We start from the raw sequence: 17,876 nt of genomic DNA, 5'->3' as shown, positions 1-17,876 counted from the left end.
CTTTAATTTACGATGTAAACTTTTTTTTTTTTATGATTATTATTACAAATAAAAACAAATTAGAATTGTTTAATAAATTATTATTTTTATAGGCCATATATAATTTATAAATTTTTATTATTATATTAATTATTTAATAATTTATCTACTTTATTTATTTTATTTTTAATTTATTTAAATATTAAATGTTTAAATTTATCGACATACATGAGGTACAAGTCATACACTTGATTTTCTCAAGCTTGTCTGACGTGTCCTCGATTTTTCTACTTTCGTTTAAGTTTTTTTTTTTTTATGTATTTTTTATCTTCTTATTTTCATCTCCGTGCTTACGAAAATCACCTTGATTTTTTACTGTTTTTTTTACTTAATATATATATATATTTTCTGGATTTATTTTTCCAAGACTCGTCTTGTTCGTCGTATTCGTTGTCAACGCACGTTCTGAGCTAAGATGTGAAGCTGAAGGAGGCGATGAAAAGGAGAAAAGAGGGTTAGAAAGATAAATAAAAAAAGAGAAAGATAACGAAAAGATAAAAGGGGATACATAGTTAAAGATGAAATGAGATGGAATGTGATGAAAAGCAGAGAGAGAGAGAGAGATAAAGAGAGAAAATTCACACAAAGAGATTATTTCCACAGTTGAGTCTTGAAGGCAAGATTGGCAGAGGTGGCACGTCCGCACCCGCGGAGAAACCGCTGACAGATCGATTGAGACACTTGAAGGGGTTGTGATGTGTGTCTCTATGTGCGTGTCGATGGCTTTTACTACTGTATAGAGCAAGTCAGTGGATGGGTCAAAGCATGATCCAATAACAGTGGTGTACCTGCTGCTAATTCAGGTCTTGAATCACCACAATCCTCCTCAAAGTCAAAATAATTACTCTGAAATATTTTTTTAAAAATCAAAACAATTATTATTATTATTATTATTAAATAAATTTATTAACAAATATTTTTTATTATTTAATTAATTATTAATAAAAGAATATAAAAAGCTAAATATTATTTTTTTTTTTTCGTTTTTAAAATTACTTATTTAAAAAAATAATATTTGATTTGGTTTCATTTTTTTTTTATTAAATAAAAAAAATGAAAACTTATTAGAAGATAAAAATTAGATTTAAAATTATATTTATACTAGTCTACAGAAAAAAAAACAAATGTAAAAATAAAAAAATTACTTGATTAAAAATATGATTTATCAATCAAAATTATTGGAAAAAAAAAAAAAAATTTCAAGTGAGAATTAAAAATCAAATACAAAATACCAATTAAAAATAAATTGGTTAAAAATATTATTACTATTAAATGATGATAATAATAGCGATGGATAATTTAAAAAATGGTATTTTATAAATTTTGCAAATGGTTATTCGAATGAATTTTCAGAGAGTAATTGGAGTAGCATATTCCCAGAGGACAATTACCCAGGTGGTAGTTGTGAAACAACTAAAATTTTCGTATTTTCTCTAAAGCCTCTGTTACTTGATACACATTGTATCGATACATGTGCAAATTAATATACCAGTCAACATGTATTTTCATACACATGTGTATTCGATCAATATTATTTAATACATATTATCGTCAAAATAAAAAAACGAAATCCCAAACACTATTTTAACGGTTTATTAATGAGCTTAAATTTTTTTTTATGAAACAAAAATTTAAAGAACTTACGAATAAATAATTTTAAAAAATTACAGAGCCCAAAAAAAAATGTAGTGTCACTGTAAATTTGACAATTGATTGACATAAATATCTCCTTATTAGCCCTATTAGTCTTTTTTTTTTTTTTTTTCAAATTTAAATATTAAAAAACAGAGTCTATTTTTATTTTGATATTTTGGATTTTCCTTAAATTGAAATGACAATATATATATAAAATTATACAAGTTAATTTTAGTATAATTGATCAAAAGACAAATAAAAATTGAGAAAAAAAAGAAACATCAATAAAATAGTTACAAGTTGAGTCACTTGTAGAACGAACATTAACTTGAACAGTTAATTCGATTGCTTCTGAGTTATCGATGGCGATTCATTTTATGTACTAGACTAATGCACATCACTCGAGAGTATCGAGAAACGTTCAAGTTAATTTTCAAAGGAGAAAATCAAGTAGTGTATATACAAGAGCTGAAGGGTCGGTATCTCTAGTAATTTATATATTCCAATGTCAAAAAAATAAATAATAAATTTAATTTTCATTTGTGTATAAATTTTATTTTAATTAATTGTAAATTGATCAAATAAATTTTATTGAATGTTCAATTATCATTGATATTTAAAATTTAATTTATCATTATAAATTATATTTTATTTATTTTTATTTACACAAAACATGACAGCTTTCAATTTTACTGAAGAAAAAAAAATGAAATATTTAGCAATTTATCTTTTTTATTTTACAAATATATTTTAAATTTATTGTTGAATTATATAATTTATAGTAATATTTATTGTAAATAAAAAACATGCTAATAATGTAAAAAATATAATTTTATTATGAAAAAAAATTACCTGACAGTCCATGCATCGACAGCTGTCATTGAGTGAGCAAGTGAGACCAAGTATTTCAACAGCTTCTTTGTAAAGTTCAGTACTTGATTTACGTTGTCTCGGTGGTGGACTTGGATTATTACTATTTGTTTGTTCAATAATTATTCTTCTTGTATTTTTCGTTCTTGATATTGGTAATTCACGTATCAATGATGACGTCGTTGTTTGATTACGTCGACGATTATGATTATCACCAGTAACAAGTGCACGACCAGCTGGTGATACAAAAAGTTGAAGCATATCCATGTCCTGTAAATTAATTATTTTATTATTATTATGTTAATATTTATTCAACAAAACATCTTGAAATTGTTGTTGGATAAGTTTTAATTACATGAGGGCCAAAAGAAAAATAAGAAAAGTATAAAAAGAAGTTGAAGTTGGCTGCAAGGAAAATATCACGAATGACTTTCGATGGGTCAAGGAAGTAAACATAATGGCCATGTGGCCTGATACCATCATGTTGAACAAGCCAACTGGAATGGCCAACGATAACCCTGTTCACTTGGTTTTGTTTTGTCACTAGTTTCCAGGGCTATGAATATTATGTCATCAACGTGACTCACCAAAATTTCTCGGTAAAATAATAATCGAAAAATAAAGTTTTTTCATTCAATTTATATACTATTGTTTGGAGCTTTTATTAATTATCAATATATATTATATAATCAATTGCCAGTTGATTCATTGAGATAACAGAACAATGTGTGACATTTTCTTTATTTTTTTTTGACACTAAAAAATAGATATACTTGTTATTTTTTATTTTGACATTTGTAATGTCAGCTTGAATTATTGGATCACTAGAAAATACACTTGATTTATTAATTTTTACTAACCGATATTTTTATTTTTATTTCATACTGTTAATTTCATTTGATTTTATCTGGAAGTTTTTATTTAATTTTATTCGTTTTATGATAATATTATCAAGTTTTGTCTTGTTTTTCTCTTTTGAATGATTGATTGAAATTGAGACACTCAAATCAATTATCGAGTTTTATCATTGTTATTTGTGAAATTAAAGAAAATAAATAAAAAAAATTTATACATCTCACAGACATTGTGGTGGGTTGTTCGTCAAAGTTTTAATATACCTTTTTTTCATCTATATATAAAACTGTGACAAGTATATATGTGTACAATTTATTGACATCGAATCACTTCACAAATGTATCAGACAATTTTATTTCTATCACTAATTGCAATGGGGATAAATCAAAAAAACAAATGAAAATATAAAAATGAATATATATATATTTTTGAAATAATTAAAAATATATAATAAATAAATAAATGAAAATACTCTTGTTCTAATATTATTGATTGTTTTTTTTTTTTCATTTTAAATATCAAATTTTCAAAAATAATTAAAATGTATTCGTTAAAAAAAAAAAAAAAAAAACTTTTCATTTTTTTTTAGGGTGTATGTCGCTTTGTTAATAACTTTTTGTTTTTTTTTTTGAATTTTAAAAAGTATAAATTAATAAAACTGTGCCTATGCAAATGCAATTTTAAAAAATAAAATTTTTACATCAAAAAAAAAAAAACAATCAGAATAATTTTCATTTTACCTGAAAAGCTTTAAATTTACAATTTTCAATTTGCATTTTCATTTAAACTCATCATACTTTTATATCTACATTTTATTAAAATTATTATTTTTTTTTCATTATTAACTGCAAATTACTTGCTAACGAATGAGTTGGAAGAGTCTAATGAAGGTAAAAATTTATTCAAATTGTATGCCTGTGTGTATATACTATATACGTTTTTAGATTGATGAAAAAAAGAGAAATGTTTTTTTTTTTTTCATGAAAAAAGTTTCAAACGTACAATAAAGCATTATTATTATATTTATAAATTTTACAAGATAAAAGTAAAATTTGATTAGCTACTCACTGGCATGGACTCGGGCGTATGATCCAGTACGTATATGTCATTGCTGTAGCCGTATAGCATTGTGTCCAAATCTGAAACACGAAGAAGTTAAATTAGTTATACTGGACTGTTGGCTAAAGTAATAGCTCCCGTATAAACGTGGCTGGATAAATTTTGCTGAGTGAAAAGGTGAATTAACTCAGTGAAATAGTTTGCTAAATAAATTAGCAGATTGTTGAAAGAATTCAAATATTATTAAAAATATAAATAAACAAATAAATAAATAAATGAATGAAAAATACTTAAATTTCAAATTTAAAGGTCCAATCAAATTATCTTTATTAAAAATTACAATTAATTAATTTATAGTATTTTTTTTTTCTTTATTTTGAATTTTGTTAAAGAGAAAAATTTATTATTCACATTTTTTCATTGAATTTAAAATATTTTAACAAGTGATATTCATTGACCCAACAAAAAAGTAAATTGAGTTATATATTTCTAGATGATTATTCAGGTTTTTTTATATTTTTTTTATACTGAAAAGTGCATAGATAATACCAAACGGAAATAAGAAGATTCAGCGATAAGTAACAAATGTCATTTTGAAAATTGGTTCTCGTTCAAATGGAAAATATATATTTAATGTATGGCCTAACAGCTATGTGAAATGATGACAGATAAATTTATGAGTGTCTCTGGGTCAGACTTGAATTTATTATAAATTCGATAAATAAATAAAATATATATTTAAATTAGAATTTTTATAAATGCAAATTTATGTATTTTATTTTATTTTTTTTTCATTTTTGTTTCACAATAAATTTACAGACAATTTTGACATATGATGACTTTTTTTTTTTTAAATTTCAATGACATATAAATACCTCAGAGTCAACGACATAAAATAAATTCAATTATTATATGTCATAGACTAAAAGTAGTTATCAACTTTGGTGTTAACTTTTCGAAAAAAAAAAAAAAAAATGAAATAAATGAAAAATTTTATTATACTTTTTCCATTTCATGACTTAAATATTTTTTTTTCTTTTGCAAAATTACTTTTTTGTTAAAGAACCAATGAACTCCAATACATACAAAATGAAATAAAATAAAACTTAAAATATAAAGAGAGAAAAACGAAACTTTTATATGAGTTTAAAAAATCCTATTATAAAATGAAAAACAAAAAATATAATAGACTTAAATTTTCATAAAGTTTAACGTTAGAAAAAAAATTTTTTAATCTTAAATGAGATGAAGAAAATAATCAATAATCATTTGTACTTAAAATCCTGAAATAATATCGTTGAAAAAAACATTTATTATTTATTTTTCAATATGTATTTATGTTATTTTTTTTATTTCATAACTGAATAAGTTTATAACTTGAAGTTTATTAAAAAAAAAAAAATTACTTAATGATAAATGTTAATTTAATTCACAACATTTTTCAGTTACCAGACTAGTTTTCCACAAGAAATATATATCAGAAATAACATCGGCTGGGTATCCGGCTGAAAAGTTATCTCATTTAATGAGATTCAAAGTAGATGGAGCGCAACGACGGGGCGTAAACGTATACGGAAAAAATGAAAAAAAAAAAATAATAATACCTGAATGTAAAAGAGTGCGAAAAGAGGAGGATGCACTGGCAATTTTTAAAAAAAATAAGAAAATATAAAGGCGCTCACTGCATTGAAGCAATTTTCCGTTAAAAATGCTTCGGAAAAATAAAATAAAATAAATTGCTTGTTACATTTTGGATACGATTGCGACTTTGATTAACGCATCATTGACCAAAATGAATTTTCATGCAATTTATTTTGATGGAAATCGAGTCGTTATCTTTTCGTTTCATACTGATATTTTTTTTTGTTTTTATTTTGTTTTTATCTCACTGAAAATTTAACGAGCATTCAAATGATGAACGGAAATTTGAAATCATTTTATTTCGATAAAATCGAAAAATATAAATATCACATATTGTTAACAATAAAATCGAACATTTTGTTTTTTTTTTCTCTAATATATTGATAACGAAATATAAAAAAAATAAAAGATAGAAAAAATAATATTCATATATATTTTTATTTGTCACGTATGTATAAAAATTTTTCTAAAAATATATTTATACCTCTGAATATAACGCACATATTTGCACCCTTTTTTTTACCATAAAAATATAATTCCGGTTTTTTTTTTTTTTTTTTTTTATATTGAAACGTTTAAAGTGTAGAGTTAAATTTGCAAATAAAAACCGATATTGTTTCTTTTCTTTTTTTTGATTTTATATTTAAAAAAAAAAATTTTTTTTATTGTGTTTGATTTTTCAGGTCAAAATTAAGTGTTAAATAATTGCCTCAATACTGTAGATAAATATTCTTAATTTAAAACAAGGGTAAATTTATTTTTTTATTTTTATTTTATATTTTTTTCTTGAGATAATAAAAATTGTATCCATTTACGAGTATGATAGTAAAATATGCACGTAAATTGATGTTTATTACATATCATAAAAAAATCAGTTTTTTCTTCAACACAATTTTATATAACTTTTATCTTTTTTCTAAAAATATACCTGTACAAATACAATTCAATGTAATAACTACTAGAAAAAAAAAAAAAAAAAAATAGTAAAGTTGATGATAAAAAATTTACGATACTGAATGGCTTGCAATCATGATACTTTCACATGATATCGCCCAAAAGGATTAAATTTATATATGTCGTAAAAGAGAAGTATTTTTTCAACTCTATTGGAATGCATAATTAACAAAACTAACTTCCAACGAAATTTCTTATTAAATCAATCAAAAAAAAAAAAATAAGGTCAACAATTTCCATTTTGTTTTTTGTCATTACATGTAAATACAAAAACATAAGCTTATTTTTCATCTTGAAAATCCATAAGTTCAACTTTACAGGTTATAAATATTATCAAAAAATGCATTTACCTTTGACATAAAAATATAAAAATAAAAATAAAATATAAATAAAAAAAATATCTTTTATAATAAACTTGAAAATGTACTTTATATTTCAACATATTTTTTATCAATAATATTGAATTTTCCAGCTGATGTGAGTGAGAAATAGAAATAAAAATTGATTAAGTTTTTTGCTCTTTTTTACCCGTCAATTTTCATTAAATAAATAAAAACTGCTCTACTTTATCCTGAGTTTGTGAATTTTTTAATTTCAAACGAAACCCCTGTAGGACATAATTATAAAAGACAAGGGTTAAATCAAAGTAAACATGTTCATTATTTAAAAAAAAAAAACTCAACTAAATATAAAAACCCCCACAGAAAACCTTTAATCTATATAAAAAGTTTTTCTTATTATTATATTATATTAAAATTTCAATCTTTATATAAAAACTTTTTTTGAATATAGAATCAATGTCTGACTAAACTCGAGCTTAACTACTTTTTTTTTACTTGCAGCTGAATGTTGATGAAATTAACTAAATAACATAAACAATTCAATGTTTAATAATAAAATAAGATGAATTTAAAGTAAACAATATAATTTTATAAATAAAAAAATATTAAATAACTAATATTACAGTGTGTATATATAAAACTAGTGTCGTCGTAGTAATAGTAGTTATTTAAATAATTCAATGATTCAATGGTCCGCAGTGTAGTGGCAGTCTATGTATACTTTTTAAACAGATCAAATATAGATATATATATTTTAGTATATATGTTTATACACTAGTATATTATCATGGTCAAAATGGGTATTGGATTTTGGTTCCGGGCAAATACACCGAGGGGCCACTTTACCGACCCAAGCTAAATAATTCATCGTACGATGCGGGAACGATCTGTAAACTCTCGAGGCCAATGGCCAATGCTACCTATATATAAATATACCCCTTTTCTCTTTAGCCCCTTGGCTTTTCCAGGGACACATATACATTTACAAAAAAAAAAAAGACAAGAAAAATAGGAGAAAGATACCGGAGGAGAGCAAAAGAGAGATAGGAAAATCGGCTGTATTGATTGTGGGCTTCTAAAAGAAGAAATAAAAAAATAGAAAACTAGTCTTCGATGTCGTTCTTCATATTTTTCTAACGTAACTCTATACCAACCCCTTTTTGTACAGCCTCTTTATCATCTTTTTTTTTGTCAAACTTTACTTTTAAATATCATTCAACGACGAACTCAGCTGATCATCAATTTTTATTTTTATTTTTCTACTGCATATATAATATATACTTAAAAAAAAAAAATTTCAATGCAATTTCTTGAGTGACGTTAATTAAATTTTTCATTTTTAATTAAATTTTTTTTTTTTTTCTTTTTCGTTTGTCATTTTAAAAGTCTCTGCTGATGAACTATATGAAAAAAAAAAAAAAAATTCAAGTTGATTCAAAAAATATAAAAAAAAAGAAACAATTGCTTGACTTTTTTTTTTTTTTTTTAAATTTATTTTTAAGATTTTATAATAGAGAAAAAAAAAAATTAATAACGTGGTTTAAGTTTTATGAAAATAATTAAAAGAAAAAATTCTTTTCTTGGATTTTAATTGTGTCATAACAAGAAGCGATGACAACAATGCTTTGCTAGTTAAAAAATATAAAAACTCATTTACAAGAAAACTACACCTTTAACTTGACTGATTTTCAAATTTTACTTCAACGATTTACATTAAACTTGCACTGATATTGTCGTTGTTTAAAATTTTCAAATATTCTAAGGGTTGTCTCAAACTTAATGTCTGAAACAATATTCAAAAGTTAAGATGTTAACTCAAACTTTTCATGAGTTACTAAATATAATTGTGATGATATGTATAAATACATGTATATTTAATAATAATAATTATTATTATCAACAATGTAATAGTGGTTTCTATTTTAATATAAAGCATGTATAAAAACTGTAGAAAACTTTTTGAATTAAATTATTTTACCAGTTATAAAATATATAAATGTTATCGATATAATTTAAGTTGATAAATTAAATTTTGTTTTAATATTTGTGCATGATCAATTGACGTTAATATTACCAATAATTTGAATATATTTGTCGATCAGAATATATTATAAAGTTGTGACGACTGACGTTTAAGCATCGAAGGCTATTTTGCATTAGCAAAAAGCCAAATCCAGATCGATATATATATGCATCTATGTTGGGTAATTTATCAACTATGTACTAATCGCTAGAATATATATTGAATGCTCATCTAAACCATAATTGACTTGGTTTATAAACGTAAATCAATAACCATTTGTAATTTTCTCAAAACTATAACTTGAATAATTTTTAATATAAAATATAAAATTTAATTTTAAATTCCACTGGATTAACTGCTGATTAAATTTTTCTTTAAATCATTTAAAATACAAGCTTATATTTTTTGTGTAATAAATTTTTAATAGTTGACTAACTTAACAACAACAATAAATCAAAAATAAAAAAAATTCATAATAATTGAATTTATAATTTTAAATCAATCAATCATTTTTTATTTATATTATTATTTAATTTTCTTTTGTGGTTAAAAGTTGTGATAAAATCATCAATCATCGTTACAAGTGGGGTTTAAAAATAACGAAAAAAAATGTTGAATGACATTGTGTGAAGTAGTCCGGTCTTAAAGATGAAAGGGAAGGAAACTTGATATTATATCGACCCCTCAAATTTTGCTTGATGTTTTTAAATTATCAGATAAAATATATTTCAACAATTTATATAAGTAAAATATATATAAATGATAAAGGTGTCGATGAAATTGCGGGATAATATATAATGATTACATTACAAATATTAACTGCATCATCACATGTATATACATGGTTATGTAATATCGGATAAGCATTGAGTTACCCAAGTTTATCTACTAAATTTTAACCCCTTAACTACCACCCTTCTTGAATCTGTGTGGGTGTGTGTGTGAAAACATCAAGATACACCGAGATGCCAAAATTAAATGACATTTTTATGGATTGAGCGTTAAACGATGTCAATTACTTTCATTAATTTGAAAATTATTATAATTTTTTTTTCTATTTTTATTTTGCCACTGACATCTATGTAATTGAGGATTTTCCACTTGGTGATCATATGTCAAGCTAAACTCTATCAGTATAATCATTCACGTCAAAATTAGCTGCAAATATATAATGCTTTCTACAGGCTGCTTCAAAAGAAAAACTTGATCAAGTTTTATGTTTATAAAAAAAAAAAAAGAAAAAAGAAATAATGATGATAATGATGAGTGTGAAGAAAAAAGATAAAGCTAAACAAAATCAACGATTATTTGATTAACTTGTGTAACACTAGACCAACACCAAATCGAATTTGTAAGGGTCATTGAGAGTGTTGAAACACAGGGGAAAATTAAGATACAAATAGCAAAAAAAAAAACAAAAGTTTTGAAAAGAGGGTGGAAGAGAATGTTAGGATCAAGAAAACGATTGTGTATTGTTAAATTGATGGAGCTAGAAAAAGAAAAAAATAAAAGTTAGTTTTTTTTTTTGCCTTGGGTTGTGTGTTGATGGAAACGTTAATACTAATTTTGTGAAACAAGTGTATTTATTTTGTATTGACATATTTTTGATGTATATATTTTGAGTTGTTTTATTTGAGGGTGATGTGAAGATAAATTTTAATGCACACAATTTAAACTATCTTAACATGATTTGAATTTCTAATACTTTATTTTAATAGTGAAAAAAAAAAATTTGTATGTTTTATGATTTAATAAAGTTTATATCTTTAGAATAATAGATAAAAATAAAATAATTTTAGTCAGTTTGTAATATAATATTATGCAGAATTATGTTTCACGTAAATGCTGCAATATTCTCGTAAACTTTTAATTTACCATTTAATATGGTAACTATTATTTTGAGATTTTTATTTTTTATTTTTTTGATGAATAATCTATTATTTTTTGGGGATTTGAACGATCATACCTGCATTCTTTATCACAATCAAATCTAATTACAAATTAAATTTCAAAGATGAAAATAATATTATCAATTTACCATTAATATATTTAATTTAATTTAAAAATAAATAAATAATACCTGTGGGTGAACAGGGTGTTCTTGCTGCCTCGACCAGGTCTTCTCGACTGCCGGGTGGTGCCTCCAGCATTGTTCCACCGTCGGTGAATGTCCTCACGCACAGCAGGCCGAGCGCTGATTTAAAAAAATATAAAAACAAAATTATCATGACATACATATATATATTTTATTTATTTTAAAATTAATATCCACAAACAGAATAATTAAAAAACAAATATATAAAAAAATAAATATTTGCTGCTTTTGCAAATATACATTTATTATTTATTTATTTTTATAATTATCATTGAGATAAAAAAAATATATTTTTAAATTTTAAATAATAATCAATAGAATAAAAATATTATTTTATTTTTCAAAAGATAATTATCATTGAAATAAAAAGTTATGTATTTTTCAAAATATAAAACTTTTACGAGTGTGAAAATTTTTATGATTTATGATTTAATAATAATAAATATACCAAAAAGTAAAATTCATTCATAATAATGTTTTGGAGTACATGCACAATACAGTAAATAAAAAGATGTTAATAATAAGAAGGTGATGTTTCTGTCAGTGCCCAAAGGAATGAACGTACATTGCATCATATGGTGTTAGCCCAGAGGGAAAACGAAAGATATGACTATTCGAGTTTATACTACTTGCTGCTATCCATTTCGACCTACTTTTTTTACTATTTTGTGTATGCCTGTATTTGTTTGCGTACATGTGAATGTGTAATAATATTCGCTTTATTGTAAAAGCTAGCGTAAAAAATTGAAAATTCATAAACTTTTTTTTTTTTATTTTTGTTTTCCTTTTATTATGGTGAAATTACTGTTGTTTTCAATTTTTTTTTTTTTCTATTTTCATTAGTTTGTTCATTTTAATTAGTGTTGCTTTTTTTTTTTCATTGTGTAATTAGTTTTCATTATAATATTAATAATATTGATAATATTAATAACAATTGTTTTAAAAAATACAAAGTAAATTTAAGATCGTCAATATGTAATTAATATTTTTTTTTTAAATTGTAAATATATATTTTTTATTTAAAAATATGTTAATCTTTTTATTTTTAATAATTTTATTAACTTTTTAAAATATATTATTTATTTATGGATAATGACAAATTTAAGTGATTCAATTTATGGAAAAAAAAAACTAATATCTAATATTGAAATAAATATTTAAATAATTTTTTTTTCATTTTTTATTTCAATTCAAATTTAGCATGTCAGCTATTTAAATGTCTCTTTTAGAATTGATCGTATTTATTTATTTTTCTACTCGTAAATTCCTACCCAAAAAAAAAAAAACAAAATCACCCAGAATTTTTTCAAGTATATTTTTTTCTGTTCTATAAAAAAAACCGTTTGTTTTTCATATTTTTTTTAAATTAATTTATGTAAAAAAAATCTCTTGAGCTAATTTTTCCGAAAAATAAATTTAATAAGTCGAAAATTACTAAATGTACTATGTCATTTTACGATCTTCATTTCATTTTTTTCTAACAACTAAACGCAAAGAAGAATTCCCCTACGAATTTACCAAGTTTTATAAGAAAAAATTCTAAACAATTTAGAGAAAAAAAAAAAATTCTTTAATGTATATATTTTTTATGTAAACAAATATAAATTTCATTATTATTTATTTGATTAAACAGAGCTGAGTGTATCGAGCTTTTAAAGCTGTATATTTGTAGATGATAATATAATTAAATGTAATGTTTATTTATAGTGAAACTAGCATTTGGATATATATTTATAACAAAATACTGTGTTGCAAATATAACCCAGGCATCAAACACATACTAATTTTATTGGTTTTCCTCGTTTTAATTAAATCAGGCTGAATGGTCATGTTGAAAAATTCAGTAGTGTATGCAGTAATAATGTTCAAATTTATTTCAAATATATATCAATTATTCCCCAGAATATTCTTATTTCAAAAACACTATAAACATAATATTAAAAATTATTAAAACTCATGATTAAAATTGAAGAAAAAAATCAATATATTTACAAAATTTAAAAATAAAAATATCAAAAAAAAGCTCTATATTTTTACCCTTTTTTTAGAGAATGAAAAAATGCAAAAATTGTGGAAAATTTTTGAAAATAAAGAGGTAAAAATAAACCAACAAAAATTGGTAGAAAAAAAAATGTTATATATACATGTATATGAGTGTTTTTTTTAAAGATGATAGAAAAAAAAAATGAGACACTCAGACACTCTGTGGCTTTCATGCTCCATCACCTTGAAAGACTTTTTTATTTATTTTTTGTTTTTTTTTTATTGGGAAAGTCGTCGTCAACCAAGCCGGAAAAGAAAAGCGTCTTTTCTCTTTATTGAAGCAACCACCAACCAACCGTTTCTCTTTATATTTTATTTTATTTTTTTATTTTTTCAAGTTGTACTATTTATTTTATCTATCGTGAACACAACGAGTTACTTTTCATTTTAAAAGTATTTTATTATATTTTATCTATTTACTTGATGAAAAAATAAATAAATAACACAATTAATTTAATTTATTCATTCATTAAAATCAAGTTTAATTAATTTTTTTATTTACTTGTTTTTACATGTAGTATTATCATTTTTATTTAGAGCAAATATTATTTTTCTTTTATTTTTTACTTTATTTTTGAACTTGAGTAAATATTTTATTTTTACCAATAGAAAATATTTTCTTTATATTTTTATTTTCAGATGAATTATCAATTTTTTAAAGTAAAAAAAAACAACAACACGATTTCACTTTAGTGAATTCATATGTTTTCTTCTATCAACAACTTTCAACTGTAAAATTATTTATTTATTTATTTATTTATTTATATTATTTCAAATAAATACGTGAATTGTTGAATGAAATAATGGAAAATATAAAATCACAATTACAATCCTAATATAAAAAGGACAAACATCATCGGTCTTCCGGACATTTGATCTTATTATTTTTTTATTTATTTCGTTAGCAACGAAAAAACAACAAAAAAAAGCGAGTAAACAAAATTTTTTTGATATTTTTTATATTTTTTTTTTTTAAATTGACATATTAAGCTAGCACAACTTTTTCAATAATCATCGGATCTCGATGCAATTGGGCTTAAAATTTTAGGCGAATTATGTGTTTTTTATGTGTGAAGAAATAAATTTGAAAGAAAATTTTTTTAAATATTTTTTATATTTTTTTAAAAAATTCAAATATTAAGCTAGCACAACTTTTTCAATAATCATCGGATCTCGATGCAATTGGGCCTAAAATTTTGTGCGAATTATGTGTTTTTTATGTGTGGAAAAATGAATTTGAAAGAAAATTTTTTTTTTATTTTTTACATTTTTTTAAAAAATTCAAATATTAAGCTAGCACAACTTTCTTAATAATCATCGGATCTCGATGCAATTGGGCTTAAAATTTTGTGCGAATTATGTGTTTTTTATGTGTAAAGAAATAAATTTGAAAGAAAATTTTTTTTTTATTTTTTAAATTTTTTTAAAAAATTTACATATTAATGCTAGCACAATTTTCTAAATAATCATTGGATCTCGATGCGATCGGGCTCAAAATATTGTGCGAATTATGTGTTTTTTATGTGTGAAGAAATAATTTAAAAACAAAATTTTTAAAATATTTTATATATTTTTTTTTAAAATTGACATATTAAGGTAGCACAACTTTTTCAGTAAACATTCAATCTTGATGTTATTAGACTAAAAATTACGTGTGAATTATGTGTTATTTACGTGTAAATAAATAAATTAAAAAAATTTTTCGTCAATTTATTCATTCTTTTTTTTTTTTTATGATAATACTTGTGTTTATAAAATCAATGAACAATGAACCTTTTAGAAGGTATAGATACAGGCGCGCGTAGCGCGCCAATGTGCTCGTAAATAAAAATACAACAATCATATTATTAAAAAAAGAAAAAAAACTTACCCTGCTTTACGTCTCTCCACGTGTTCGTGATTTCGAAAAATTATTACGTTTCTTTTTCTTGTTTCTTGATTACTCGATGATTTCGTTATTTCACATTTTACAATATTTTTCTCAACCTGAAAGAAAAAATAATACAAAGAAAACAATTAATATAAAATTATAATAAAATTTAAATCTCAATTAACATGAAAATTATTTAAAAATAGATAAGAAATAAATAGGAGCTTTTTTTGAAGCAAAAAAAAAATAAAAGTTGTCAGTTTCGAATATTCAAAAAATAACATATGACACATTTGTATAAAAGTCACAGTGAGGAAAAAAATGAAATAAATATGAATAGTATATTTTTTTTTTTTCTTTTGATGGACGATGAAGGGGGTAATGGCTGCCGATTTTCGGTACAATGAGTACTCCATATTCACAGCACGTTGGGACAGTAGTGCGAATCGTCCAGGCGTACAAAAATGCCTTTAAACTCATACCCCTGTAACTTTGTTCCACACCCGAGTTACGGCATGTGCACAGCACATGTGTCAAATGCATAATGCATCGTTGCATGGATATGTTGTAGACTTGCAATGGCATACGATTCTCCACGTATATACTGCATTCCATCTACTATAAAGAGGTAAATATGCCGACGCATTTATTTTTTATATCTCTATAGAAAAAAAATTCATCTTCATGAAAATATAAAAATATATTTCTTATATTTTATTACTTTTTATTCAAATATCATTATAAAAATATCAAAATATTTATAAAAAAAAAAGTAAAATATATTTTACACAGATTATAAACAAAAAAAAAAATAAATTTGATGATTTTTCTTTTTTTTTTTTATGAACACTTTTGATTCTTAATTCTAAATCTTTATGACTTGATTTAAATGACTATAGTTTTTTTTTTCTTTAAGTTGTAAGTTTAATTATTTATTTTGAATATAATCTTGATTTATTTTTTTTTTTTAATCTAAATGCAATAATTTTTTATTTCTACAGAATAAAATTTGAATAAAAGAAAATAGTTGGATAATTTTGTATTTTTTTTTTTTCAATGTAAATGGAACAATTAATATTAAAGTTTAATTTGCTAATGGATTTGATGATTAATTTTATAAACAAATCACAAATGCATAGACAAATATATAATCACAGTATATAGTTGTATTGCAGTTGCGTGCATTTCCGGCTACTCTGATGCACCGAGTAATTACAATCATGCCTCGTTGCACAAAATTCTAACAAACCAACAACTCACTGTCTCGTTTATTTAAACCTTAAATTTATCTCTAGCTCTAAAAAAATAGATATTTATTATTCACAAATATATCTATTATCTACGAAAAATAATAAAATTATAATCAAAAATCAAAATTTAATTTCAAACTTGTATTGTAACATACACAATACAACTTGAATTACTACGACTAAAATAATTTTTACAATTTTCATCTCTTTCTCTCACATTCAACGCAATTTTTTTTTTTTATCGATAACTATAAAAACGTACCAAATGCTTGTGACAGAAAATATAAAATAAAAAAAAAATAAAAAAAACTTCAATTCATCCATTTTTACAAAAAGCTTTTGTGGACTTTACTCGTGTGAAATTTATTGAACACCAAAAATAAAAATAAAAAATAAAAAATTGATTTTAAAAATAAAAATAACAAATTTAATATTATTTTTATATTATTAAATAAACCATAAATTTAATTTGTATTATTATTTTTATTTCAAGTATATAGATGTTTTGTTTTTTTTCATTTAAAATTTCATTTATTGATGACCAAAAATAAAAAAATAATTAAATATTAAATAAAGGAAATGAGAAATATCAAAGAGTGATATAGTAAAAGTGAAGAGGGAATATGTCCTGGTGGATTAATACTCAGTAACTCGTAATTACCCGACTGATTGTGAGTGACACAATCTCTTGCGTGCACTATGGCTTTACAGTCACGTATATACACACACACATACGCACATTTACTAATGCCAATAAATATATAGACAACATGATTATGTATTTGTGTATTTATATTTATCTTAAAATCATATTTAAACCTTCTGTATATCAAAACTTGATGCTTAATTATCTGCATAATGCTCTAATTTAATTTTTACACTTTTTTATTTTTTCTCTTTCATTTTTATATATGAAAAATAAAAAAAAAATACAATTAATTTATGTTGTAAAATTATATTAAATTAGTTTCATATATTTATTTATTTTTCTGTTTTATTTTTAAATTTTTATTAGTTTATAACTTTTTGTTAGTTTATTTTTTTTTAAATTTTTTTTATTTTTGTTTAAAAATAAATACAAAACTACTGTATACAAGTTTTTAAAATGATTGTATATATGAGCTTTGTAATATGTTACGTGTTTACTTGGTATAGAAGTTCAAGGGAATGTCGAGGCATGTCGAGCTTTTACTGACGAGCT

At 23.1% G+C, this 17,876-nt stretch overlaps 1 protein-coding gene across 1 annotated transcript in view; it reads right to left on the bottom strand.

Moving 5' to 3' along the window:
• Nucleotides 1–250: 250 nt before the first annotated feature.
• Nucleotides 251–17,876, bottom strand: part of LOC122853176 — a 46,724-nt gene continuing 29,098 nt past the window's right edge. The window contains exons 2-6 of the mRNA XM_044153476.1: nucleotides 15,426–15,541; nucleotides 11,498–11,611; nucleotides 4,468–4,538; nucleotides 2,527–2,814; nucleotides 251–885 (exon numbers count right to left, since the gene is read on the bottom strand). Of these exons, the coding sequence (XP_044009411.1) occupies nucleotides 769–885; nucleotides 2,527–2,814; nucleotides 4,468–4,538; nucleotides 11,498–11,567 (546 nt within the window). The 5' untranslated portion in view covers nucleotides 11,568–11,611; nucleotides 15,426–15,541 and the 3' untranslated portion in view covers nucleotides 251–768. The remainder of the gene's footprint in view (nucleotides 886–2,526; nucleotides 2,815–4,467; nucleotides 4,539–11,497; nucleotides 11,612–15,425; nucleotides 15,542–17,876) is intronic.

The sequence above is a fragment of the Aphidius gifuensis genome, linkage group LG3 (genome assembly GCF_014905175.1).
Source record: "Aphidius gifuensis isolate YNYX2018 linkage group LG3, ASM1490517v1, whole genome shotgun sequence".
In the NCBI taxonomy this organism is placed as follows: Eukaryota; Metazoa; Arthropoda; class Insecta; order Hymenoptera; family Braconidae; genus Aphidius; species Aphidius gifuensis.
Note: the sequence above shows the minus strand (reverse complement) of the source record. Positions and strands in the feature narration are given on the sequence as shown.